Here is a 26,996-nt window from a genome sequence, read left to right on the forward strand (position 1 = left end):
TGGTGATGGACAGGGAGGCCTGGTGTGCTGCGATTCACAGGGTGGCAAAGCGTCGGACATGACTGAGCGACTGAACTGAACTGAACTGAACTCAGTATCGGTTGTACTCTGTACAAACTGCTAGCGTGAGAAATTCAAAAAGTCTTAATATTTGATTGTACTATATTCCTTTACATGATGACATATCCTTGCAAAGCCGGGTTTTTAGCAGTCACTATTAAAGTGCAGAGACATCGCTTTGCCCACAAAGGTCTGTACAGTCAAAGCTATGGTTTTTCCAGTAGTATAGATGTGAGAGCTGGACCGTAAGGAAGGCTGAGCACCTAGGAATTGATGCTTTCAAACTGTGGTGCTGGAGAAAACTCCCGTGAGTCCTTTGGATAGCAAAGAGATCTAACCAGTCCATCCTAAAGGAAATCAACCATGAATATTCACTGGAAGGGCTGAAACTGAAGCTGAAGCTCCAATACTTTGGCCTCTTGACTCAAAGAGCCGACTCATCAGAAAAGACCCTGATGCTGGGAAAGACTGAGGGCAGGAGGAGAAGGGGATGACAGAGGATGAGATGGTTGGATGGCATCACCGACTCAATGGACGTGAGTTTGAGCAAGCTCCAGGAGATGTGAAAGACAGGAAAGCCTGGCGTGCTACAGTCCATGGGGTCCCAAAGAGTCTAAAATGACTGAGCAACCGAACAACAACAACAATGATAATAAAGCAAGTACCTGTGAAAAGCAAAGTAGGAAAGCAAACAAGGATTGCAGTGTCCAATCCAATGCTAAGCTTTAAGAAGATATGCCCAACAGGTGTATATACTAGTAATTCTGATTACTTTTGAAGAATGAAATAAAAATATAATTTTTCTTTCAATTTACGTATGCTTTTTTTCAAATAACTATTTTAAAATATCTATTTATTTGGCTGTGCCAGGTCTTAGTTGCAGCACATGGAATCTTTAATCTTCGCTGCAGCATGTGGGATCTTTGGTTGAAGCACATGAACTCTTGGTTGAAACACATGAACTCTTTATTGCAGCGGGTGGGATCTAGGTCCTTGATCGGGGACCAAACCCAGGCAACTTACATTTTGAGCATAGCGTCTTAGCTACCGGAACACCAAGGAAGTCCCCAAATAACTGTTAAATTTATAGGAAATAAATATTTATTAAATTTTGAATCTTTCTAGTTAATAAACATAACTGTTAGCTATTTCTCTGGATCTAGATGTGCCATGAAAAATTTACTGAGATACTAAGTTGCTTGTGAACCATGAAAGCTTGGGGCCTTCTGGATCAGCACCCAATCTCTGCAAAACTACTGTGCTATATATAGGAGTACAGTAAAGTCACCTCAGTCTGTGCCTCTTTTCCTGAGACTCAAGTGCATATTCATTAAAATGGGAATAATTCTAAGACTATCTTTTTGGGTTTTTTTTTTCCAGTATTTTTCCAGTAGTCATATATGGATGTGAAAGTTGAACTATAAAGAAAGCTGAGCACTGAAGAACTGTTGCTTTTGAACTGTGGTGTTGGAGAAGACTTCTGAGAGTCCCTTGGACTGCAAGGAGATCCAACCAGTCCATTCTTAAGGAGATTGGTCCATTCTGAAGGAGATAGTGAAGTGAAGAGTTGCCTCATTTGAAAAGGCCCTGATGTTGGGAAAGATTGGAGGCAGGAGGAGAAGGGGACAACAGAGGATGAGATGGCTGGATGGCATCACCGACTCAATGGACATGAGTTTGAGTAAACTCCAGGAGCTGGTGATGGACAGGGAGGCCTGGTGTGCTGCCGTCCATGGGGTCACAAAGAACCAGACATGACTGAGCAACTGAACTGAACTGAATTGATCTTTCTGTTTAGGTCAGGTAAGAAATGGCACCATATTTAAGTTTTGTTTCCCCTCCCTAATGACCAGGTCCACTGCCATCTTTTTATCTTTTTGTGCATGTGAATTTATATACATATATACATATATCTCCTCTTTTTTGGGGGGAGGGTGGACACTCTGCATCCGCAGCATACAGGATCTTAGTTCCCCAACCAGGGGTCAAACCCATGCTACATGCTGTGGAAGAGCAGAGTCCTAACCACCGAACCACCAGGGAAGTGTCACTGTATCTTTTCATAAGAATAATAAAGCATATTATTCACATTTATATGTGCATGAGAATGAATTAATTAAAAAAAATTATTTTCCACCAAAACTCAGACATCTACCCAACAGAGGGCCTGACTTCCTGGGCCTAACAATTCATTGAATATTGAGAAGACAACCCTGCTCTGACAACCCATCATTTCATTACTTCAGTTCAGTTCAGTCGCTCAATCATGTCCGACGCTTTGCAACCGCCAGCCCTCCCAGAGTTCACCCAAACCCATGTCCATCGAGTTGATGATGCCATCCAAACCATCTCATCCTCTGTCGTCCCCTTCTCCTCCTGCCTTCCATCTTTCCCAGCATCAGGGTCTTTCCCAATGAGTCAGCCCTTCGCATCAGGTGGCCAAAGTATTGGAGTTTCAGCTTCAGCGTCAGTCCTTCCAATGAACACCCAGGACTGATCTCCTTCCTTAAATATTGATGTCCACATCCAGCAGTGTTTTGTTTGGTAAAGAGGACATGACATTGGGCAAGTCGTGTCTTCAGCTCATAGCGTCTCTATTCTTTAAGGCTTCAGTGTACAGAATTGTGTATCTGCAGGTAATTAATTATCTTAAGCATTAAAGAAAACAGAAAAATCAAAGAAACAAAGGCAAAAAAAAAAAGCTCACCTGTATACCACCAATGTGTCTTGTGTTCTCTTATAAATACTGGATTCATGAACCATTGCCAAAGAAGGTCATTCATTTCAACTGGAATGAAGCACACTAGCAATGTAATTTTCTTAATCTCCTGAATGGCTTTCCTTCCACGCGTTGCATTTCCATCCCTCATTTCTTTTGTCTCATTTCATGTCTTCTATTATAGTGGCTTTAATATACTTACTCCCCAATCTCTTATTGGCCCACATTCAAACCATTTTCTGTAAGTAATTAGCTTTAGTGTGCCTGAGCCTGTGTTATCTCTGCCTGTTCACAGCAGTCTTTTATATGTAGTCTTCTCATATCAGAATTTTAAAGAGTCAGAGTAGGATCAATGTTTGCTGAGGACATTATACAGCTTCGAGGAACTAATTGCTCCACAGCTCTTTGAGTAAAAACACAAATCCATTGACAGATATATCATTTAATTAAAAAAAGAGGTTAAATTAGACTAGAGTTTATGAAAGGTTATTACTATATTTCAGAGTCCCTAAGTTCAAAATCAAATACCAAGTGTTGAATTTAAAAAAGAAAGTTACAATGTGAGAGCTGGGAGTAAAGTTTTATTTTGGGCAAAATGAAAAGACCCTGACACTGGGAAAGATTGAAGATGGGAGGAGAAGAAGACGACAGAGGATGAGATGGCTGGATGGCATCACCGACTCAATGGAGATGAGTTTGAGTGAACTCCGGGAGTTGGTGATGGACAGGGAGGCCTGGCGTGCTGCAGTCCATGGGGTCGTAAAGAGTCGGGCAGGACTGAGCGACTGAACTGCACTGAACTGACTGAAGACTACATACAGCCCAGAAGACAGCTCCTCAAACAACTCTGAGAAACTGCTCCAGAGGTGGCAGGGAAAGGTCAGTTCCTATGTGGCTTTGGTGAATGTGGGAGAACATGCCGTCAAGCCTGTTTATTTTTTAGAAGGTGTCTGCTGGTCTCGTGAGGCCTCTGCTAGTCATGAGAAACAGTTGTCGCCATGAAGGACTTTAGTGCTTTTCTAGACCTGAGGAGATTCAAGAATTGGGCTCATAAAATCAGCTCCCGAGAATACCTAACTACCTGAAGACCTGTCCTGCCGGCTTTCCCCCCAACCCTGAACAGGAGGCCGCATTTCTGCTCTCCACTCTGCGCTCCTTTCAGAGGGCGTTGGAGGTCACCAGCTGCAGGGCACATGACATAATCCTTGTAGAGGTAGACGGCAAGCGCCCAAGGATGGCAAGTACCACTATGTAGTTGGCGCAAGCAACCATAAAAACGCGCTGTATAAAATTGTGCTCAGACAGGGTTAAGGAAGATCGAAATAAAGTCAAGGAAAAAAAAAAAGAATTTGCCTCCTTTTGACAAGGACAGCCTCAACATATCCCTCAGCTTGACTGATCTTAAAAATTAAACTTCTTCCTAATTCTAGGCCCTACCTTAGAACATTTACTTTTAGAAAATCGGTCACTGTAAATTCTTTCTCTGCTCATTTGAGATGTAAACATTTTCTTTCTTTTTTTAGTTTTTTTGCCTATTTTACAACCTAGCATTGTCTTTCTCAACGACTTGAGAGATTTCCCCTTAAAATGCGTTATCAAGGAAGAGTCTATTCATAATGAGTTGAAGAGATGAGGTTGGTAGATAACTGTTAGACAGGATCTCTTTCCCACTGAAATGGAATGATAAAATATGGTATTATTCATCCCTCCTTCACCCATTTCTGTATAAGGATTGGAGCCTAACTTCAGTGGGTTCCTTGCTCTGAGTAGTAAAACTATCTCACTCACGAAAAGACTAGAAAGTTTATTCTTCCTTGGGTTAAAGCCAGTTGGCAAACACAGATGGCCTACAATCTTCCCCTCACCCCACCTCTTACAAGCCACCTTTTCTTTATGCAGAGCTGAGTTCATACTGAGTTTGGCATCTCTCCTCGCCAAAAGTTGACAGCAACCTTGGATAAAGTCTTCCTTCTGGTTTAACTTTACTAGAGCGATTTTTGCTTTGATACCCTAATACCACTCCTTGGTGACTCAGCTGGTAAAGAATCTGCCTGCAATGCGGGAGACCTGGCTTGATCCCAAGGTTGGGAAGATCCCCTGGAGGAGGACACAGCTACCCACTCTAGTATTCTGGCCTGGAGAATTCCACCTGTTAAAGTTATTTTAAAATATATTCAAAATTTTCGATTTTGTTTGATATTTTTTCCCTATCTCTAGCCAATCAGCCGGGTATTGTAGAGTTGGGAAAGAGAATTCAAGAGAATAACCATTTCCATTGATAATCTATATCAGCAAAGTAATTCATATTTCAGATTATGAAATTATCATATATTCATAAAAGAAATGTTTGAAAATAAAATTGGGGCTAAATTTAGTATTTTATCATTCTTGGTGGTTTAAAAGTCTATTGTCTCTTCACAATAACAAATATATATGAAGAAATAAAATTTACTCCAGATGTAGACATGGCATTTTGTTTATTCTGCTTTCACAGAGTACGATCCAACACATATTTATTGAAGAAATTTAAAACTGTTTCTAAGTTTATTATACATTTGTATGTTTCAGATCAGTTCAGCCACTCAGTCGTGTCTGACTCTTGGTGACCCCATGGACTGCAGCACACCAGGCCTCCCTGTCCATCACCAATGCCTGGACTTTACTCAAACCCCTGTCCATTGAGTCAGTGATGCCATCCAACCACCTCATCCTCTGTTGTTCTCTTCTCCTCCCGCCTTCAATCTTTCCCAGCATCAGGGTCTTTTCAACCAGTCCATCAGATGGCCAAGTATTGGAGTTTCAGCTTCAACATCAGTCCTTCCAATGAATATTCAGGACTGATTTCCTTTAGGATGGACTGGTTGGATCTCCTTGCAGTCCAAGGGACTCTGAAGAGTCTTCTCCAACAGCACAGTTCAAAATGATCAATTTTTTTGGTGCTTAGCTTTCTTTATGGTCCAACTCTCACATCCATACATGACCACTGGAAAAACTATAGCTTTGACTAGATGGACCTTTGTCAGCAATGTCTCTGCTTTTTAATATGCTGTCTACGTTGGTCATAGTTTTTCTTCCAAGGAGCAAGCGTCTTTTAATTTCATGGCTGCAATCACAATCTGCAGTGATTTTAGAGCCCAAAAATGTCTCTCACTGTTTCCATTGTTTCCCCATCTATTTGCCATGAAGTAATGGGACTAGATGCCATTTCTTAGTTTTCTGAATGTTGAGTTTTAAGGCAACTTTTTCACTTTCCTCTTTCATCAAGAGGCTCTTTAGTTCTTCCTCACTTTCTGCCTCACTCCTTCTTCCAAGGAGTAAGCGTCTTTTAATTTCATGGCTGTAATCACCATCTGCAGTAATTCTGGAGCCCCCAAAAATAAAGTCTGACACTGTTTCCACTGTTTCCCCATCTATTTCCCATGAAGTGATGGGACCAGATGCCATGATCTTCGTTTTCTGAATGTTACACTTGAAGCCAACTTTTTCACTCTCCACTTTCACTTTCATCAAGAGGCTTTTGAGTTCCTCTTCACTTTCTGCCATAAGGGTGGTGTCATCTGCATATCTGAGGTGATTGATATTTCTCCTGGCAATCTTGATTCCAGCTTGTGTTTCTACCAGTCCAGCGTTTCTCATGATGTACTCTGCATATAAGTTAAATAAGCAGGGTGACAATATACAGCCTTGATGTACTCCTTTTCCTATTTGGAACTAGTCTGTTGTTCCATGTCCAGTTCTAACTGTTGCTTCCTGACCTGCATATAGGTTTCTCAAGAGGCAGGTCAGTTGGTCTGGTATTCCCATCTCTTTCAGAACTTTCCACAGTTTATTGTGAGCCACACAGTCAAAGGCTTTGGCATAGTCAATAAAGCAGAAATAGATGTTTTTCTGGAACTCTCTTGCTTTTTTCATGATCCATTGGATATTGGCAATTTGATCTCTGGTTCCTCTGCCTTTTCTAAAACCAGCTTCAACATCAGGGAGTTCACGGTTCATGTATTGCTGAAGCCTGGCTTGGAGAATTTTGAGCATTACTTTACCAGCGTGTGAGATGAGTGCAATTGTGTGGTAATTTGAGCATTCTTTGGCATTGCTTTTCTTTGGGATTGGAATGAAAACTGACCTTTTCCAGTCCTGTGGCCACTGCTGAGTTTTCCAAATTTGCTGGCATATTGAGTGCAGCACTTTCACAGCATCATCTTCCAGGATTTGAAATAGCTCAACTGGAATGCCATCACCTCCACTCGCTTTGTTCGTAGTGATGCTTTCTAAGGCCCACTTGACTTCACATTCCAGGATATCTGGCTCTAGGTGAGTGATCACATCATCGTGATTATCTGGTCATGAAGATCTTTTTTGTTCAGTTCTTCCATGTATCCTTGCCACCTCTTCTTAATATTTTCTGCTTCTGTTAGGTCCAGACCATTTCTGTCCTTTATCGAGCCCATCTTTGCATGAAATGTTCCCTTGGGTATCTCTAATTTTCTTGAAGAGATCTCTAGTCTTTCCCATTCTGTTGTTTTCCTCTATTTCTTTGCATTGATGTCTGAGGAAGGCTTTCTTATCTCTCCTTGCTATTCTTTGGAACTCTGCATTCAGATGCATATATCTTTCCTTTTCTCCTTTGCTTTTCACTTCTCTTCTTTTCACAGCTATTTGAAAGGCCACCTCAGACAGCCATTTTGCTTTTTGTATTTCTTTTCCACGAGGATGGTCTTAATCCCTTTCTCCTGTACAATGTCATGAACCTCCGTCCATAGTTCATCAGGCACTCTATCAGATCTAGTCCCTTAAATCTATTTCTCACTTGCACTATATAATATTAAGGGATTTGATTTAGGTTTAATAGAAGTATAAAGTATGAGGTCATTTTATGTTCTCATATCAGATTTTCTCTTTTTCATTTAATTTTGAAGAGGTCTTATTAACACTGATTGGATGAAATGTCAGCAAAAAGTAAAAAAAAATGTTAATTTCAGTATGTACTGAATGCATGCTGACCAATGAAAAGACAACTTGAACAAAATTTTGAATTTTTTTTTTATTTTGGGGTGTTTTTTCTGTTTTTAAAGGATCAAATTTTTTTTATGAAAGATAATTCAGATAGCTAGTTGGCATTTTAAAATAAAATATAGAATAATATGAAAAATTCACTCTTGGTCAGTACTTGGATAGAAAACTTATGAAATTAGAAATATGTGACATCCTATTTCTAACCAAGTAAAATCAGCATAATGAAAACTGTTCTGTTGTACTCACCAAATAATTCTTGTTAGCTATTAAATAGTTTCTTTTCTAACTGGAAACCTTTCCAATGATATGCAATGAGAAAATAATTGTGTAAAAATTATTAAAAGATAGGAAATGAAAAACTGCAAATGTAATTTTTACCAAATAGCCAGAAATACTCCTCCATTAAGAAAAGATCCAAACTGTGGTGTTGGAAAAGACTATTGAGAGTCCCTTGGACTGCAAGGAGATCCAACTAGTCCATCCTAAAGGAAATCAGTCCTGAATATTCATTGGAAGGACTGACGCTGAAGCTGAAACTCCAATACTTTGGCCACCTGATGTGAAGAACTGACTCATTTGAAAAGACCTTAATGCTGGGAAAGATTGAAGGTGGGAGGAGAAGGGGACGACAGAGGATGAGATGGTTGGATGGCATCACCCATTCAATGGACATGTAGGAGCAAACTCTGGGAGATGGTGAAGGACAGGGAAGCCTGGCGTGCTGCAGTCCATAGGTTCATAGAGTTGAACAATACTAAGCGACTGAACAGAACTGAAGAAAAGGTTCAGGGACTTCCCTGCTGGGCCAGTAGTTAAGAATGTGCCTGCAAACGCAGGGGACACAGGTTCAGTCACTGGTCCAGGAAGATCCCACAGGCCGCAGAGCAACTAAGCAACTTTCCAGTTGCTCCTGCAGCCCCAGAACCCTAGAATCCATGCTCTGCAAGTAAAAAAAGTCCCCTGTGCAGCAAGGAAAACACCACAGTCAGAAACTTAAAAAAAAAATAAAATTCAAAAAGCAACGCACTTTTACTGCAGTAGCCAGGTCAATAGTACCACCTGCTGGTACAAACAGAAATTGCAAGCCTGGAAAGGATATGAAAGGGTTTAAACTAAACACTTTTTCTGGAAAGTGAAGCGAAAGCCACCCGATCCAGTCTGACTCTTCCCAACCCCATGGACTATACGGTCCATGGAATTTTCCAGGCCAGAATACTGGAGGTGGTAGCAGTTCCCTTCTCCAGGGGATCTTCCCAACACAGGGATCAAATCTGTCTCCCACATTCTTTACACGCTGAGCTACCAGTGAAGCGCAGTACTGGAGCGGGCAGTCTATCACTTCTCCAGGGGATCTTCCCAACCCAGGAATGCAACCGGGGTCTCCTGCATTGCAGGTGAATTCTTTACCGGCTGAGCCACCAGGGAGACCAAATTATTTTCATGTCTGTGTACCTGATACTTGCTTACCAACAGTAACTTCATAAAAATTTTGGAGCCAAAACTCAAGTTCTAGCTCTGACCACTTACTAGCTTTTCGGCCTTGAAAACTTAATTTCCCTGCATGTTAGTTGTCTCACATGTCAAACAGCAGAACTGTAGTGACTGTAAACCATATGTATGTCCAGCTCATACCCAGGAGATAATAGTAACTGATTTTTTTCAGGCAAGAGCAGCCTCATTTTCACTAGAATTATCTGATCTCTGCTATTTTTTTAAAAAAGTGTTTTTATGGGTGGTGTTATCCAACAGATTTTGCTGCTGCTAATTTCAGACCTTGAAATTCCTTGTCAAAGATCCATGATAATCATCATTATACCACTTATAGAAACAGAAAGCTAACAATAGACTGATTTAACTTAACCAAGGCAAAAGAGGGATATATATTAAACAAGGAAAAGAGAGAGGAGAAGGGGAAAACATTCAGACACGTTTGAATCAGCGATTCCATTTTTCCTTATCTTGGACAAGCTTCTGCTTATTTAACTTCTGTGCAGAGTACATCATGAGAAATGCTGGGCTGGAAGAAGCACAAGCTGAAATCAAGATTGCTGGGGAAAATGTCAATAACCTCAGATATGCAGATGACACTACCCTTATGGCAGAAAGTGAAGAGGAACTAAAAAGCATCTTGATGAAAGTGAAAGAGGAGGGTAAAAAAGCTGGCTTAAAGCTCAACATTCAGAAAACGAAGATCATGGCATCCAGTCCCATTACTTCATGGCAAATTGATGGGGAAACAGTGGCTGACTTTATTTTGGGGGCCTCCAAAATCACTGCAGATGGTGATTACAGCCATGAAATTAAAAGACTCTTACTCCTTGGAAGGAAAGTTAGGACTAACCTAGACAGCATATTAAAAAGCAGAGCTATTACTTTGCCAACAAATGTCCGTCTAGTCAAGGCTACGGTTTTTGCAATAGTCATGTATGGATGTGAGAGTTGGACTATAAAGAAAGCTGAGCACCGAAGAATTGATGCTTTTGAACTGTGGTGTTGGAGAAGACTCTTGAGGGTCCCTTGGAATGCAAGGAGATCCAACCAGTCCATCCTAAAGGCAATCAGTCCTGAATGTTCATTGGAAGGACTGATGCTGAAGCTGAAACTCCAATACTTTGGCCACCTGATGTGAAGAACTGACTCATTTGAAAAGACCTTAATGCTGGGAAAGATTGAAGGCAAGAGGAGAAGGGGATGACAGAGGATGAGATGGTTGGATGGCATCACCGACTCAATGGACATGGGTTTGGGTGGACTCTGGGAGTTGGTGACGGACGGGGAGGCCTGGTTTGTGGCAGTTCATGGGGTCACAAACAGTCGGACACGACTTAGCAACTGAACTGAACTGAACTGAAGCAGAGTAGGTTAAATTCCCTCACTACAGACAGTCTCAAACTTAGGATGGTTCAACATAGTTTTTTCGAACCTTCGGATGGTATAAAAGTGACACTCGGTGAAAACTGTACTGTGCATTTTGTCTTTGGATCTTTTCCTGGGTCAGTGATGTGGGGCAGACGTGCTCTTGCCACATGAACAGCAATGGCAACCGCTCCCAGTCAGTCACCTGGTCACAGAGGTAGACCACTGATACACTTATAATCATGCTAAAATGCTAAGATGTTTTGATCTGCTTCACCAGATCTGATTCTGATTGCTTAGCTATTTTAGATGACTTACATGAAGTCCCAGTACTTTGGCAACCTGATGCAAAGAGCTGCCTCATTCAAGCAAAAGACCCTGATGCTAGGAAAGATTGAACGCAGGAGGAGAAGGCGATGACAGAGGATGAGATAGTTGGATGGCATCACCGACTCAGTGGATATGGGTTTGGGTGGACTCCTGGAGATAGTGAAGGACAGGAAACCCTGGCATGTTGCAGTCATGACATGACTGAGTGACTGAAAAACAAGTTTAACATTCAGAAAACGAAGATCATGGCATCCGGTCCCAACACTTCATGGGAAATAGATGGGGAAACAGTTGAAACAGTGTCAGACTTTATTTTGGGGGGGCTCCAAAATCACTGCAGTGGTGACTGCAGCCATGAAATCAAAAGATGCTTACTCCTTGGAAGAAAAGTTATGAGCAACCTAGATAGCATATTCAAAATCAGAGACATTACTTTGCCGACTAAGGTCCATCTAGTCAAGGCTATGGTTTTTCCTGTGGTCATGTATGGATGTGAGAGCTGGACTGTGAAGAAGGCTGAGCACTGAAGAACTGATGCTTTTGAACTGTGGTGTTGGAGAAGACTCTTGAGAGTCCCTTGGACTGCAAGGAGATCCAACCAGTCCATTCTGAAGCAGATCAGCCCTGGGATTTCTTTGGAAGGAATGATGCTAAAGCTGAAACTCCAGTACTTTGGCCACCTTATGCGAAGAGTTGACTCATTGGAAAAGACTCTGATGCTGGGAGGGATTGGGGGCAGGAGGAGAAGGGGACGACAGAGGATGAGATGGCTGGATGGCATCACCTACTCGATGGACATGAATCTGAGTGAACTCCGGGAGTGGGTGATGGACAGGAAGGCCTGGCGCGCTGCGATTCATGGGGTTGGAAAGAGTCGGACACGACTGAGCGACTGAACTGAACTGAACTGAATGTTATTGTCTGAAGTACAAATAGGCTAAAGGAACCTGAATGTGTTAAAGTGAAGGGAAAATATCATTACATCTCAAGTTAATGACCAATGCTTTAAAGATATTATACTGAGTATTTTGATAATCCATGATGAATTAAATGTATAACCTTTTGAAGACACATTACTTTTGGTGTCAGATACTTCAAAACAAACCATCTGTAACACACACCCTTATTATATCAATCCTATATATTCATCTGCCTTACATGGAAACTGTTGTGTGAAAGAATCTTAGTATATATTTCACAATGAATGGCTTATACTGAATTAAATACATCCACTGAGACAGCAGAAATCATTGCATTAAATTACATTCGCAAGTTCAACAGGTCAGATTTTCCCTCTCCCAACCAACAAATGTGCGTGTATACATAAACAGAGATAAATCATATTTTAAAATCTGTGACTTTAATAAGATTAAACACTTAAACAAGTACAAACATATTGATATTTAAAAATATATAGATTTTACATATTTATAATAAAAATGGAAAAAATAGAGCTAAAATTTTATTTGCATTTTCCTCCAATTTACACAGCTAAACAATTGTACAGTTCTTTCCATATATAAAGGTTTTACATTTGTATTTTCTACAATTAAGAAAATTCAAATGTTAAATTTTAAGACATACCTTCAATTATGTATAAAAAATTACAAACTTAAAAATCATTATAAATTGTGAAAAATACATATTATAAAAAATTATGTTCTGAAAGTAGCATTACACCAATTCATATAATCTAGGTAACTCCAAAAGAATAAACAATGTTTAAAAATTATAGTAGTGTCTATATTGCCCTAGCATAAGAGGAGGTATTCTTGGTAAATATGTATGTTATAAATGAGTCTGACTTCTTTCAAGTGCCAAAATTATTTTCACTTTAATCATTTTCATTACAAATTTTGTAAGAATGTTTATCATCCCATAAAATTGAGTATGCTGAACACAGTGAAACCCTTGATAACTAAAAATCATTGTGAATGCCAATCATTTAGTGACTTATTCATTCAACTATTTCTATGAGTGGCGTGATTTTTTTCTTTTCTCTCAAGTGGCTTTAGACTAATACGTTTTATAGTTTTTGTTTCCACTCTATAAATGAGTTATTGAGGATTTGCTGTTATATTACGTCTAGAAAATGTTTCCACTCAACTCCTAGTTTCCACATATAGGATTGCTGCTGTTTAGCCGCTAAGTCGTGCCCGACTCTTTCGCAACACCCTGGAACTGTAGCCCTCCAGGCTCCTCTGTCCATGGGATTTTCCAGGCAAGCATATTGGAGTGGGCTGCCATTTCCTTCTCCAGGGAATCTGCTCAACCCAGGGATCAAACCCACGTCTCCTGCACTGGCAGGCAGATGCTTTACCACTCAGCCACTGTGGAAGCCCCACACACAGGATATAGAAAGCCTAAAATCTGCCTTTAGCCTTAGCTCTAAGAAACATTTAAAATATGTCTGAGTGGCACTTCCCTGGTGACTCATTATAAAGAATCTGCCTCCCAATGCAGGTGACGTGGGTTCAATCCCTGGTCCGGGAAGACCCTACGTGCCACGGAGCAACTAAGCCCGTCTACCACCACTGTTGAGCCTCTGCTCTAGAGCCCGGGTCTGCAGTATTTCAGTGCATCCAGGAGGCTATGCTCTGAGAGAAGCCACCCCAATGAGAAGCCTGAGTACTGCCACTGCAGAGCGGTCCCTGCCCCCAGCAACCAGGGAAACACCTGAGCAGCCACGGAGACCCACGCAGCCGAACTAAAAATAAACAGTAAGCTAAAATGCGTCTGGCTGGGTAGGAGGGAGGCTGCTTCTGAATTGGGAGTACCACGTGTTTGTACCCCTGTCTACCTTGCACTGTCTCTTTGGTTGTTACACATTTCCTGTTTCTCAAGCACCTGGGTTTTGGCCACCCACTCTGGCTTCAGCCTTTGGTGCTTACGTGTTCCTAGTTTAAGTAGATCTGTCTCTCTGATGAGTGACCCACTGCTCCTCCAATTCCCTAATATTCACGTGTGCTTGCTTGCCTCACTTCAAATTCATTCCTTCTTGCATCTCAATCTATAAATGCTACTCAATTCTTGAATCGCCTCTGGCCACCAATTACTACAAAATATAATTCTTCAAAACTCTGTGAATTACTAGTGCTTCTGATCCTGGTCTCCAATCAGGCCTTTACCCATTTCGTTACTCAATAACGCTGATTGTAAACAGCTACCTGTTTTCTTAATCAGTAAAGTTCTTGACCAGGTAGAAGTTACTTTTATTGATGTTTACCGATGTATTTCCTCCACAATTCTGAGTACACAAAGTTAGCTGAAGTCTGAGCTGAAAAAATGGAATTATAATGCTATATATGTGAAAGACTTAATCTTTAAATAAACAGATTAGTTAAAAGTAGAGTTTAATGTTTTAACCAAACAATAATACATGCCTACTATAAGCAAAGCACTGCTTATGTGCTATAAGTAATATATTAATTAGGTGATCTGTTTTTCAAACGAGAAAAGTTGAGCTACTGAGTATATAAACACTGATCATAAGTTCATGAAGAAAGCTTTTTAAAGAAAATCAATACAATGGACATAAGCCATTTTTTTAAAAGAAATATTTTCCTATCTAATTGGCACTTTACTGAAGCTGGCACCATCCTCTGGAAGACATGGAACTGAATAATACTATCACAGAATAATAAAAATGTTAAAAATCAGCAATATCAACAAATTACTTCCTGGAATTCTTGAGTTAAAGTTAAGTTATGTGTATAGAATGCCAATATTTCTGAATGCACTATGTACTGGGACACAAAAAAGATAATTAACCAACATTCTAACAGTTCACTAACTGTCTATAATAAATCAAGGACAGACTAGTACATATAAATTTAAAAACAAATAATATTATTTAGATGGTTTTAAATTCATGTTCTTCCAATAATAGTTCTTGAAACTTAGAACTTAGACTAGATATATTTAAATTTTTACACCATGAATTTTCTTAAAAAGGCCAAACTTTTGACAACGATAATTAAAATAAAATAAGTTGTAAGAGGGATAGAAACATCGCTTTGGTTTTAAAATATAAACTGTTAACTAAACATTGGCTTTTTCTTTCTAGTATTGTTTATTAGCTGAGGATTTCATCTATATGTGTGTGTGTGTGTGTGTGTGTGTGTTTTGAGGCTTTTGATGCGCTTTGAAGGCACAGGTCTGTTTCTTATATTAAAACAAAAACAAATTCAGAGTTCACACATACACAGGAAACACATTTAATTATAAAAAAACAATTTCTAAACTATGATTGTCCATATTGGATAGTTAATGCTGCAATAATAACATGCATTCTTACAAATGCAGGCCGATTTTCAATCTTCTCTTTTGCTGTCTCATCCGTCATTCCCTGCTTTGCTGAGATCACATTCTAATGAAACCGTAGTCAAAACTGAATTCTGAGTTTGAAATGCCACATCTTTGACTGATGGTGGCGGTTTATACAAAAAGACTGCAAGTCCATTGAAGAAAACAGTGATAACTTTACAAATAACACCTACATAGAAAAACAATAATTAATCATGGATTTTAGGCTTTAAATATTACAAAAATTGATCCTCATTGAAAATTCTTCATGAATAGAATCTCACTACATAAAGAAACTTTCACTTTCATGTAAAAAAAAGGAGTATACAGGCAATTAGTTTTATTTTTTTAACTTTTAAAACTTTAGTAAGAAAGGTGATAGTTTTCAATAGAACATTGTCTACAAATCAATGAATGAGTCTTATTTTTCTAAACAATGAAAATATATAATAACTATTCTATTTTTGGCTATGATTGTACATTCTTCTGGAGAAGGGCATGGCAACCCACTCCACTATTCTTGCCTGGAGAATCCCATGGACAGAGGAACCTGGTGGGCTACAGTTCATGGGGTTGCAGACAGTCGGACACGACTGAAGCCACTCAGCATAGCATAGCATACATAGCATGTGCATTCTTAACCAAGGAAAGATACTGATAGCTTACATCATCATTGCACCTGAATAAACAGTTGCAACATTTTTGTGTCCATGATGAAAAGTAATTCTAAAAATAAAAAAAGCTTCAGAGTTCTTAGGAGAAAGTGTCTTTGGGAATATATAATATTCAATACTTAATATTTACCTTTAAGCATCAACTTAAAATATTAAACATTTAGATTCACATCACAGGCTTCAATTTATTTTCAAAGAACTCTGAGGGTTCTTTGAAAGAATATCACCTTTCTTACCAAAGTTTTAAAAATTTTAAAAGAGGCTCTTTCTCTTTAAAGAAACTAGTTCTGGTCATAGTACAAGCATCTAAGTGCTAACTAAATATATTAAATGACCTCACATTGTAGTTTTTGCAGTAGCTAATTTGTATTAATCATTAATATTTTACTCAAACTGGGTATTTGAGAAACAGAAATACTCTTTGAGCTAAGCATTTCTATATTTAGACTAATTATAGGTACTATTATTGTAATATTTTTGGAATATTTAAAGGTACATATGTTTCTGGTGGAGGAATTCTCATATTTATCACTGAGTAGGTAAAAGAAAAATTAATTATTTACATTTTTGGTCAAAAAGTATAAACATAACCACTTAAATAATTTTTTAACATAAAAATACACTGAATAAAAAATGTTTCTTAACAGGTAAAAGTGATGGGAAGATTAATTTTGCCCATTTTAGTCAATATTTATCATCTCATTGTTTTCCTAGATTTATGTATTTATTTCTTCAGTGGATACTTTATTATTCTGTCATTATAAATTCAGAGAGTATACTCTGAATTTAAACACATGTAGGAGAAATAAGGGGCTTCCCTGGTAGCTTAGTTGGTAAAGAATGCACCTGCAATGCAGGAGACCCCGGTTTAATTCCTGGGCCAGGAAGCTCCCCTGGAGAATGGACAGGCTACCCATTCCAGTATTCATGGGCTTCCCTGGTGGCTCAGACAGTAAATAATCTGCAGTGCAGGAGACCTGGGTTCAATCCCCGGGTTGGGAAATCCCCTTGAGGAGGGCATGGCAACCCCCTCCAGTATTCTTGCCCTGAGAATCCCCATGGACAGAAGAGCCTGGTGGGCTACAGTCCACGGGGTCGCAAGGAGTCGGACATGACCGAGCAACTAAGCACAACTTCTTAGGTTGTTTTTCAAATTTTCTAATTTTATCTACTGAAGGCAAAACGGGTTAAACATCATGGCCAAACTGTTATATCATAAAAAGGTCTCTTAGGAAGTACCTTAGAGCCAAGAATACATCCTGACCTAGGCCCTATGTGCTCTCCAAAGCCCAGCTGCTTAATGACAGTCATTCCACTTTCTCAGAATTCTCTTTTAGCTTTTTGTTATACGTTCCAAAAAAATTGAGAAAAATTGTTAAAAGAAAATTATATAATATGTGATGCAAGGACAGCTAAAATGTTACTCCCTCCTATCTTGGGCTGTGCCTCACAGACTCTAGGCATGGCCTTTTAAAACATGCTTTGATAACTAATCTTTGCTTTAGGACTAAAGCACAGTCCAACTGCCTGGTCCAAAACATGTCAAAACCTAAGTAAGTAACAATAAGATATCTTTCTCTTGTCATACTCCATTTACTGTAAAGTTATCAAGAAGTCACCACTTACTTATGGCCACTAGCATATAGGCCATCCTGACGTTATTATAAATCCAGCAAGCTCCTTTACTTCCACATTCGTTAATATCCCAGAGAATACATGTGCTGTCTATTGTGCTGCCAAATATAATAGGTCCAGGTATGGTGCCTAAAAGAAATCACATGTAAAATACATAAGTGAAAATTATAGTTTACAGTAACAGGGTTTTCTACATATATTTTCTACATAAGTGGGAAACAGGTATTAATCTGTCTATCCTACAAATCAATCAGTTCATGTGCAAGTGATAGGAATATAAAGAAACACAGATAAAACATTCTAAAATAATTAAATATAATTATTAAATATTTCCATTAAAATTTTTATTTTAATAAACATCTTATTAATCTATATTAATACATCAATAAATATTAATGTATTGGATTAATATTTAGTTAAGGAAATATTTTTGTTCACTGCTTTTCTAATAAAGGTCTTTGAAATTAACTATTATATTTTTAAAAAATCAAAATAAATATCTGATGCATGGAATAAGTCTCCTAAACTTCAGCATATGTATTATGTGTACATAAATTGCCAACATCCGCTGGATCATGGGAAAAGCATGAGAGTTCCAGAAAAACATCTATTTCTGCTTTATTGACTATGCCAAAGCCTTTGACTGTGTGGATCACAAGAAACTGTGGAAAATTCTGAGAGAGATGGGAATACCAAACCACCTGACCTGCCTCTTGAGAAATCTGTATGCAGGTCAGGAAGCAACAGTTAGAACTGGACATGGAACAACAGACTGGTTCCAAATAGGAAAAGGAGTACGTCAAGGCTGTATATTGTCACCCTGCTTATTTAACTTCTATGCAGAGTACATCATGAGAAAGACTGGGTGGAAGAAGCACAAGCTGGAATCAAGATTGCCGGGAGACATATCGATAACCTCAGATATGCAGATGACACCACCCTTATGGCAGAAAGTGAAGAGGAACTCAAAAGCCTCTTGATGAAAGTGAAAGTGGAGAGTGAAAAAGTTGGCTTAAAGCTCAACATTCAGAAAACGAAGATCATGGCATCTGGTCCCATTACTTCATGGGAAATAGATGGGGAAACAGTGGAAACAGTGTCAGACTTGATTTTTTTGGGCTCCAAAATCACGGCAGATGATGACTGCAGCCATGAAATTAAAAGACACTTACTCCTTGGAAGAAAAGTTATGACCGACCTAGATAGCATATTCAAAAGCAGAGACATTACTTTGCCGACTAAGGTCCGTCTAGTCAAGGCTATGGTTTTTCCTGTGGTCATGTATGGATGTGAGAGCTGGACTGTGAAGAAGGCTGAGCACTGAAGAATTGATGCTTTTGAAGTGTGGTGTTGGAGAAGACTCTTGAGAGTCCCTTGGACTGCAAGGAGATCCAACCAGTCCATTCTGAAGGAGATCAGCCCTGGGATTTCTTTGGAAGGAATGATGCTAAAGCTGAAACTCCAGTCCTTTGGCCACCTTATGCGAAGAGTTGACTCATTGGAAAAGACTCTGATGCTGGGAGGGATTGGGGGCAGGAGGAGAAGGGGACAACAGAGGATGAGATGGCTGGATGGCATCACGGACTCAATGGACGTGAGTCTGAGTGAACTCCGGGAGTTGGTGATGGACAGGGAGGCCTGGTGTGCTGTGATTCATGGGGTCACAAAGAGTTGGACACGACTGAGCGACAGAACTGATATGTATGCGTGTGCATGTAAACTAATATGGGTGTGTGAGTATACGTATATATATATATATATATATATATATACTGTATATACATACATACACTGACATGTATGTGCATGGGAGTGTACATGCACAAACACATTCACACTAACATGTTGAGTTCACCATTAATTGTGCAACTATAGGCAAATCCCTGAATCTCTCAGGTCCTTAATTTATTCATCTAAAAAAGGGGAAAATCAGTCTAGGGGATCTCTAATGTTCCCTGCTTTTGGTTTTCATTTTTATAAACAATTGTAATATTATGTGTATAATATTATATGTAAAATTATACACACAAATAATTATGTGTAAGACATGTTTCTGTCTTATTATTCTTCCTATATCTGGAATCTTAAATTTTGGGGAGCTTAAGTTATTTCTTTCATCAATTTTTAACTAGACACAATATTTACAGTGCAGTTTTTATTGAAACATACAAACTCATTATTTTTCACTGCTAATGCAAGATTATGTCCCAAATGAAGTTAAATACAGGGAGAAAAAGGAATTACAATGGCTATAAATAATATTTTATCATAATTTATGTTGGTAGTAGGTTTTATGTCAATAAACAAAAAGTTTGTCTTTTACTGTGCTCTATTAGAAATGTGCTGGTGATCATATGTTATATTTTAAATAAAGATAATATACCCTTTAGGGTTATATTTGCAACAGAGTTGGAAACAATAGGGAATCAATCAGGTAAAAAGTAAAGTCTATATCTTTTTATGTGATATATAAATAATACATCTTAAATAGTGGAAGATAGTTTTCTTCAAAGACAATCATGTAGTTGTCCATTGCAAATAAACTAATTGTTTTATTGGCACATATTATAAGTAAATAAATCAATAACAGTAAGGAATAAAAATAGCCCGCAGTTACCAATGCTCTTAGAAAAATGACATACCTAATAATCGAAGCAAGGTACACTGTATTCCCAATGCTAGAGATCGCTGCCTTTGATTAACACACCTGGAGATATTTAATGCATAGGAAACAAAAAATAGTTGTATAGTATATTTACTCTTTGAGAAAATTCATTTTTATATGAGCTTAGCATTTCCAGATTAAAGTAAACATTATACACAAGAAGTAAACAATTATTTATAACAGCTTATATACAGGTCAACCTTTCTGGAACTGTAAGAGCAGAAAAATTTTATCTAAACTAAAATAGTGCAAATAATACCAAAAAGAGTCAAATGAGTTTTAACAAATATACAGAATATGTAGGAATAACACCAAACATAAAGGAGAAAGGACATTCATTAACCAGACTATTTCTTCTTGACTATTTGATTATTCTGTATGTTACAAGTCACATGACTTAAGTTGCAAGCAAATAATTCTTACTCTCTTACTAACACTGAGACAGAAATTACACCTGTGAGTTACAGTTACAAATTAGAGTCAGTGTAAAACAGTTTTTGATACTCGATTTGATTCCACAATAAGTCTTTTCAGTAATAACTCTCAAAGATGGACGAGACGTGATGTTAGCACACAAGAGAGTTAGACAGGATATAAAGGAGATCAAGCAGTCTTTAAAAAACAAATATGTAGGTAAATGGTGATGTAGATAAAATAGGTGTAATATTAACAGACAACTTAATGTTTTTAGACAAAATCTCTGAAGTTTCCATTTGTCAAAAAGTATGTGGAAAGGTAGTGACTGAGTATCAAGAAGCAAAGACTGAAGAGGGAAAAAAACTAGTTTGTTAGGAAATATAAAAGAAAGGCTGACGAGCTTATAAAAGGGCAAACAGGAACTATTTTATAGCTCAGATGATAAAGAATCCACATCCCAATGCAGGAGATTTGGGTTTAATCCCTGGGTTGGGAAGATCCCCTGGAGAAGGGAAAGGCAACACACTCCAGTACTCTTGCCTGGAAAATCCCATGAACAGAGGAGCCTGGGGGGCTACAGTCCATGGGGTCACCAAGAGGAGGTTCAAGACGGAGGGGATATATGTACACCTATGGCTGATTCGTGTTGATGTTCAACAGAAAACAACACAATTCTGTAAAGCAATAATCCTTCAATTAAAAAAGTAAACTAAGTAAAATAAAAGAGTCAGACACAACTGAATGACTAACTAACACGCACACAAAAAGAAGGAAGAGGCAACGAAACTGTGAAACACTGTGAAGAGCTCAGTGACAGGCAGCGTTTTTACTGTTTATGGGAAGGTTTACTATAACAGCACCTACTGTATAAGGCAGAATGCCCGTCATTCTGATTCTGACATGTGGAACGCACTGCCATTTCCATCATACTCAAATACAATTGATCATAACCCCAGCTTACAACTGAAGCCTCATTACAGGAGCAGAGAAAACAGCATTGAACAGATGTCAAGTAGGTAACGTTAAGACACTTTCACAACCATGATCTCATTAAAGCCTCAAACATCTCGGGTTCAATGAGGTAGCTCTTCCAATGCCATAGAACTAATGATCTAGTGAGGGCTGAATTAGTACTGGAACCAAAAGTTAATATAAACCCCAAATGCATCCCTGAGCCCATTTTTTTTTCATTCAACATGTTGCCTTAGGGATAGCAAATTTCACAATGTAACACATACCTTAGGATGGACACAGTTATAGGAGTACCAGCCATGAAGGTAAAAACTATTGCAGCAAAGAAAATGCCAAGGAATGGGGGCAAGTTTTTACACTGACTTGAACACTTTCCAGCTTGAGCTTCAAGACTAACACTTGATGGAGTAGGTGTTATGTCAATTTCCCCTTCAATACATGAACAGTTATAATATACCTAGAAATATGAGACATAAACATATGGAAAGTGCTTATCTTGAAAACATATTTTATCATTGCAAATTAAGTGATTTCTAGATATGGCAAACACTCATACAATCTTAATTCAAAAACAAACAGTGATGAGAAATAGTAATCGCCCTTAAGAAATTAAGCAAGTGAAAACAAGGGACCATATTTACAAAGTAGAATACTCTGTATTTGACTTATGTGTCTATGATTTTAATTTGTAATCTGGTATTGATTCATGTCTTATAAGACAAATTGACAAGAATATAACTATTAGATGATCTAGGGGGCTTCCCTGGTGGCTCAGATGCTAAAGAATCTGCCTGCAATGCTGGAAACCCAGATTCAATCCCTGGGTCGGGAAGATCCTCTGGAGAGGGAATGGCAACCCACCCCAGTATCCTTCCCTGGAGAATCCCATGGACAGAGAAGCCTGGGGGGCTACAGGATGGGGTCACACAGAGTCAGACACAGTGGGGTGCTCACACACACACACGTTCTAGACTGCTTTCAACAGAACGATTCAATTGCTCCAACAGTTTTCCTGCTAATTTTCTTCTTTTCCGTTACTATGACACAAAGAAAAGCATGCATTGTGACAATCTCACTATCTATGCTAGCTTGAAAGAATGAACACAATATAATTTTAACCATTGCCACAGTAAAATTAAATAATACATTACAAGAGTTTGGGAAAAAAAATACTGCTTTCAACTGAACTTTTTACTATAATTTTCTGAAAAAAAAAAAACAAATTGCATCCCTCTTAAGGTGACATATTTACCATAAACAAAAAACAGAAGTTATTATATTATCCTAAAGGCTATTTTACATATAAAAAATTAACTATTTAATATATGTATACACATATACACATGTATATACATGTATACTATAATAGCATGATATGTTGGAAAGTAAAATGTTTTAAAAATCACAAGTATTGCTTTTGTAGGAAAATAATTCAGGTGTATGAAAAGTGAGGCATAATCATTTTGCAAAGGCTTTTTACATCTCAACTTTATCCTCACTATAAATCTTTTTCTATGTTTAAGGCCACAGTAAAGTCAGAGCAGAGCTAGAGAAGTCAAGGCGAATCAGCGCTTCTATTGCCCCGAAGGCCAGAAACCCCTGGGACTGATTCAGGAAACCCAGATGTGGAGGTGGCATTCCTAAAATGACTGTTATGGACTCAGCAACCAGATATACCAAATAATGAAATAATGGAGCCTTTAGAAATATTAAGAAGAAAAACTGAAAACAGTATTTTCTATCCTAATGAAATTTTACAACTCCCTTATATAAAAAAATATACAGTTGCCTATAACATAGCTAGCTGTTAGTTAACATCTGTTTCTGTCATTTAGACCACTGGTACGAAATATATTCTATTTCTGTGAACAAACGTGTACAGTTCTTTATTACATTATCAATGCATTTTTGCCTGTCTAAAATATTTCATTTAAAAAATCCAGTCAAAAAAATGAGTTGTTACATGGATTATCTGGGCGTAAAAAAAAATCAGGATGAACTGGTGTTTTGGGAAAATAGAAAATTTGGAAGTCAAACTAACTTGCTTTTCTAAAACAATCCCTAGAAGACAATTTACTGTTTAAAATGGTAATGATAATATTTGGTGACAAATACAAATATTGAATTAACCATGTCAAAATGACCAATACCATTTCAGGTGTGCTCAGGGTATTAGAATTTTTTATTTATTTACTTATTTATTTATTCATTTATTTTGGTTTCCTTGTGCAGGATGTTATTGTGTCTATACATTTTGATATGTGGATAAAACCCTTCCAACAATTTAATTCTTTGTCATAATCTTCTAATTGAAGTTAATCAGTAGCACTTATGGAAATTTTTTGATTATTTTAATATACAGGAAAAAGCTACCTACTTATCTGCTTCTCAAAGGAACATTACCTTCTAGATAGTTCTGAATCTATGATATGTACCATGCTCACTTGCGGAATTTGATTCCTTATAACTGACACAAATACCTAATTTTTTCAACCTGTTTTGAAACTAAAGCCTCCCCAGATGTCCACAGATTTGAAGGTATGATAACCCTCAGTTCTGGGACTTTAAAAATCTTCCTGATGCCTTTCCTAAGTTTTTATAGGAACTTTATTGTAGTGATCTAATTAATTAGTTTTATTCCAAGGATTAAAACTGCACATGTCAATGAAGTCTATTAAATCTGCTATGATTTATCACATTTTTCTGCCACATTTTCAATATTCTTAGACAACTATTTTTAAACCTAGCAAGCAAAATTTAAAATAAAATCTAGTAAGCTCCAGGAGTTGGTGATGGACAGGGAAGCCTGGCGTGCTGCAGTTCATGGGATTGCAAAGTCGGACACGACTGAGCGACTGAACCGAACTGAAGCTAGATAATATGAAAAAAAATGTATATTCTCTCCCACATTCTAGTTTACTCCCAGCAGAAAAATGAAATCCTACATCTCTGCTGAGATAAATGTTCAATGTATTTATCACACACAAAATCATTAGATATGTACACATATGCACAGACATATTTATGTGTGTGTATATATGAACATATAAATACGTATAATCACACACACAGATATCCATGTTAGTTCTAAAAGAAATATGAATCATTGTTTTGGGGTGAAATGTCCTATAGATATCAATTAGGTCTAACTGGTCTATTGTATCGTAACCTCCAATTAAAATAAATAAATTTATATTTAAAAGAAATATGAAGTAATTTTGTGATCTTAAACTTATCTTCATATAGAAAAAAAAGAATGTCATATCACTAATCCATATTTCAAATAACCAAGATTGTGCTGTTTTGTCATATAATTCTTACGTATCTTATTCATTATAGTCTTTTGTATCATATATTTCCCTCAGATCTCTTCAAAGTTATCACATTATCTGTTAATATATAACATAACCTATTATGTAATACTAGTAATGTGAATATTATTTTTCCCAAGGCTTTTAAATTTAATGAAGATAAAATTTTTAGATTGTAGATGTAGAACAACAAACTTCTATGGAATTTTTTTAAACTATTTAATTGAATTTAAAATAAATCATATTCAGGTAAGTTAATACACATTCTAATCCACTACTAAAAGTAACTTTGCACTTGAGAATGGGTTAGTGATTTGTATATTTTTTAATGTGTCCATCATTTATCAATTAAAAACAACAAATATTTATTCAGTTTTTATCATATACAATGTACTTAGTAAGAATAAGAGAGGTTTCCTGACTTCAAGAGACATATAGTATAGTTGAAAAAAATAAAACAATGTAAAAAGGTAAATAATATTTCGGAAGTGATATTTAAAGATATATGTGAGGAACTGCCATGATGGTAATTGAATCTGAGGCATAAAACGTGGGGGTGGTTGGGGCCTTTTTTAAAAATTAAGGCAAGAACAGCAATGAATTCTAAGTGCATAATGCATTATTGTTGACTGTAGGTACAATGCTGTACAGCAGAGCTCTAGAGCTGACTCATTTCACTCGACTGAAACTTTATGCCTGGCTTCTGAATGGAGGAGGTAGGCCAGGGAGAAGGGACTGGTCGTAGCATAGCTCCACTAGAGGAAGACAGGAGGGCATCCAGAAATACATAAACATACTGCCGCACACGGGAGTAAAGGAGCAAACACAAGTTACCTTCGGCTGTCTTTTGGAAACAGACTGTGTACAACCTGCATAGCAGGGAGAAAAATACTGGACTCCATTTCCTCCACAGACGGGATAATAATACGATCGCAGGCAGTTACAGTCAGCATTACAAGGAGCGGTCAAGTTCCCCAGTTCTCCTGTCCTGTCAGCGTGAAATAAAAGATGGATAAATTATCTACGTTATAACTTTTAATGAACAGATCAGAAGCAAGCATTGCTGTATCCTGCCATTCAGTCATTTATTCATTCACTTAATGCTTATTTAATTAGCGAACAAATAAACAAAATGTCTGCCTTTTCACATAGAGCTTAACTTCTTGTGGAAGAGATGGGAAGTAGAAACAACAGCTATATAATAGAATGTCTGTCAATGTTTTAAAAAACATAGGCAGAGTAAACAAAGCGGCTTCTCATTTGGTACCAGATAATTTTTTTTTTTTTTGGTGGGGACTGGGGAGGGCTGGTTCTGGGGATTTTAAGACGTTCAGCAGCATCCCTGACCTCTACCCAGTGGATGTCAGTAGCATCCCCGTAGCTATGACAACCAAAATGGCTCCAGACACTACCGTATTTCCCTAACATGAAAGACAATGAAGTTGCTCAGTTGTGTCTGGCTCTGCGTGACCCCATCAACTGTAGCCTGTCACACTCCTCTGTCCACGGGATTTTCCAGGCAAGAATACTGGAGTGGGTTGCCATTTCCTTCTCCAAGGTATTTCTCTAGGGAACGGGTAAAATGTTAAACCTGGAAGGATGAATACAGTTATAATGTTGGGCATACTCACTTTATCAATGGGAAAACTGAGGCCTAGAGAAATTAATTGACTTAACTTTCTCTGCCATCTAATATTCCTGGTTCCCAGGTTCACTGTTATTCCATCCTGCCTCTTAATAGGAGGCAGCCTCTTTTAAGATATAAAGGGTTACCCTCGGCAAAGCTGGGCTTCCCATGCGGGGCAGTGGCAAAGAATCCATCTGCAGTGCAGGAGACACAAGAAACCGCAGGTTTGATCCCTGGGTTGGGAAGATACCCTGGAGAAGGAAATGGCAACCCAATCCGGTATTTTTGCCTGGAAAATTCCATGGACAGAGGAGCCTGGTGGGCTACAATCTGCACGGTTGCTAAGAGCTGGACATGACTGAGCACACATGCAGAGACAAAGGTCTTTCTCCAATCCCTTATCTATTTATTC

The 26,996-nt window shown here is 38.1% G+C and overlaps 1 protein-coding gene across 1 annotated transcript in view; it reads right to left on the reverse strand.

The window, feature by feature from the left end:
• Positions 1 to 15,171: 15,171 nt before the first annotated feature.
• The window catches only part of SLCO4C1 (solute carrier organic anion transporter family member 4C1), a 90,167-nt gene continuing 78,342 nt past the window's right edge, over positions 15,172 to 26,996 (reverse strand). The window contains exons 9-13 of the mRNA XM_069590187.1: positions 25,792 to 25,945; positions 21,913 to 22,103; positions 20,235 to 20,299; positions 17,584 to 17,721; positions 15,172 to 15,473 (exon numbers count right to left, since the gene is read on the reverse strand). Coding sequence (XP_069446288.1) covers positions 15,313 to 15,473; positions 17,584 to 17,721; positions 20,235 to 20,299; positions 21,913 to 22,103; positions 25,792 to 25,945 — 709 coding nt within the window. The 3' untranslated portion in view covers positions 15,172 to 15,312. The remainder of the gene's footprint in view (positions 15,474 to 17,583; positions 17,722 to 20,234; positions 20,300 to 21,912; positions 22,104 to 25,791; positions 25,946 to 26,996) is intronic.

The sequence above is a fragment of the Ovis canadensis genome, chromosome 5 (assembly GCF_042477335.2).
Source record: "Ovis canadensis isolate MfBH-ARS-UI-01 breed Bighorn chromosome 5, ARS-UI_OviCan_v2, whole genome shotgun sequence".
Taxonomy (NCBI): domain Eukaryota; kingdom Metazoa; phylum Chordata; class Mammalia; order Artiodactyla; family Bovidae; genus Ovis; species Ovis canadensis.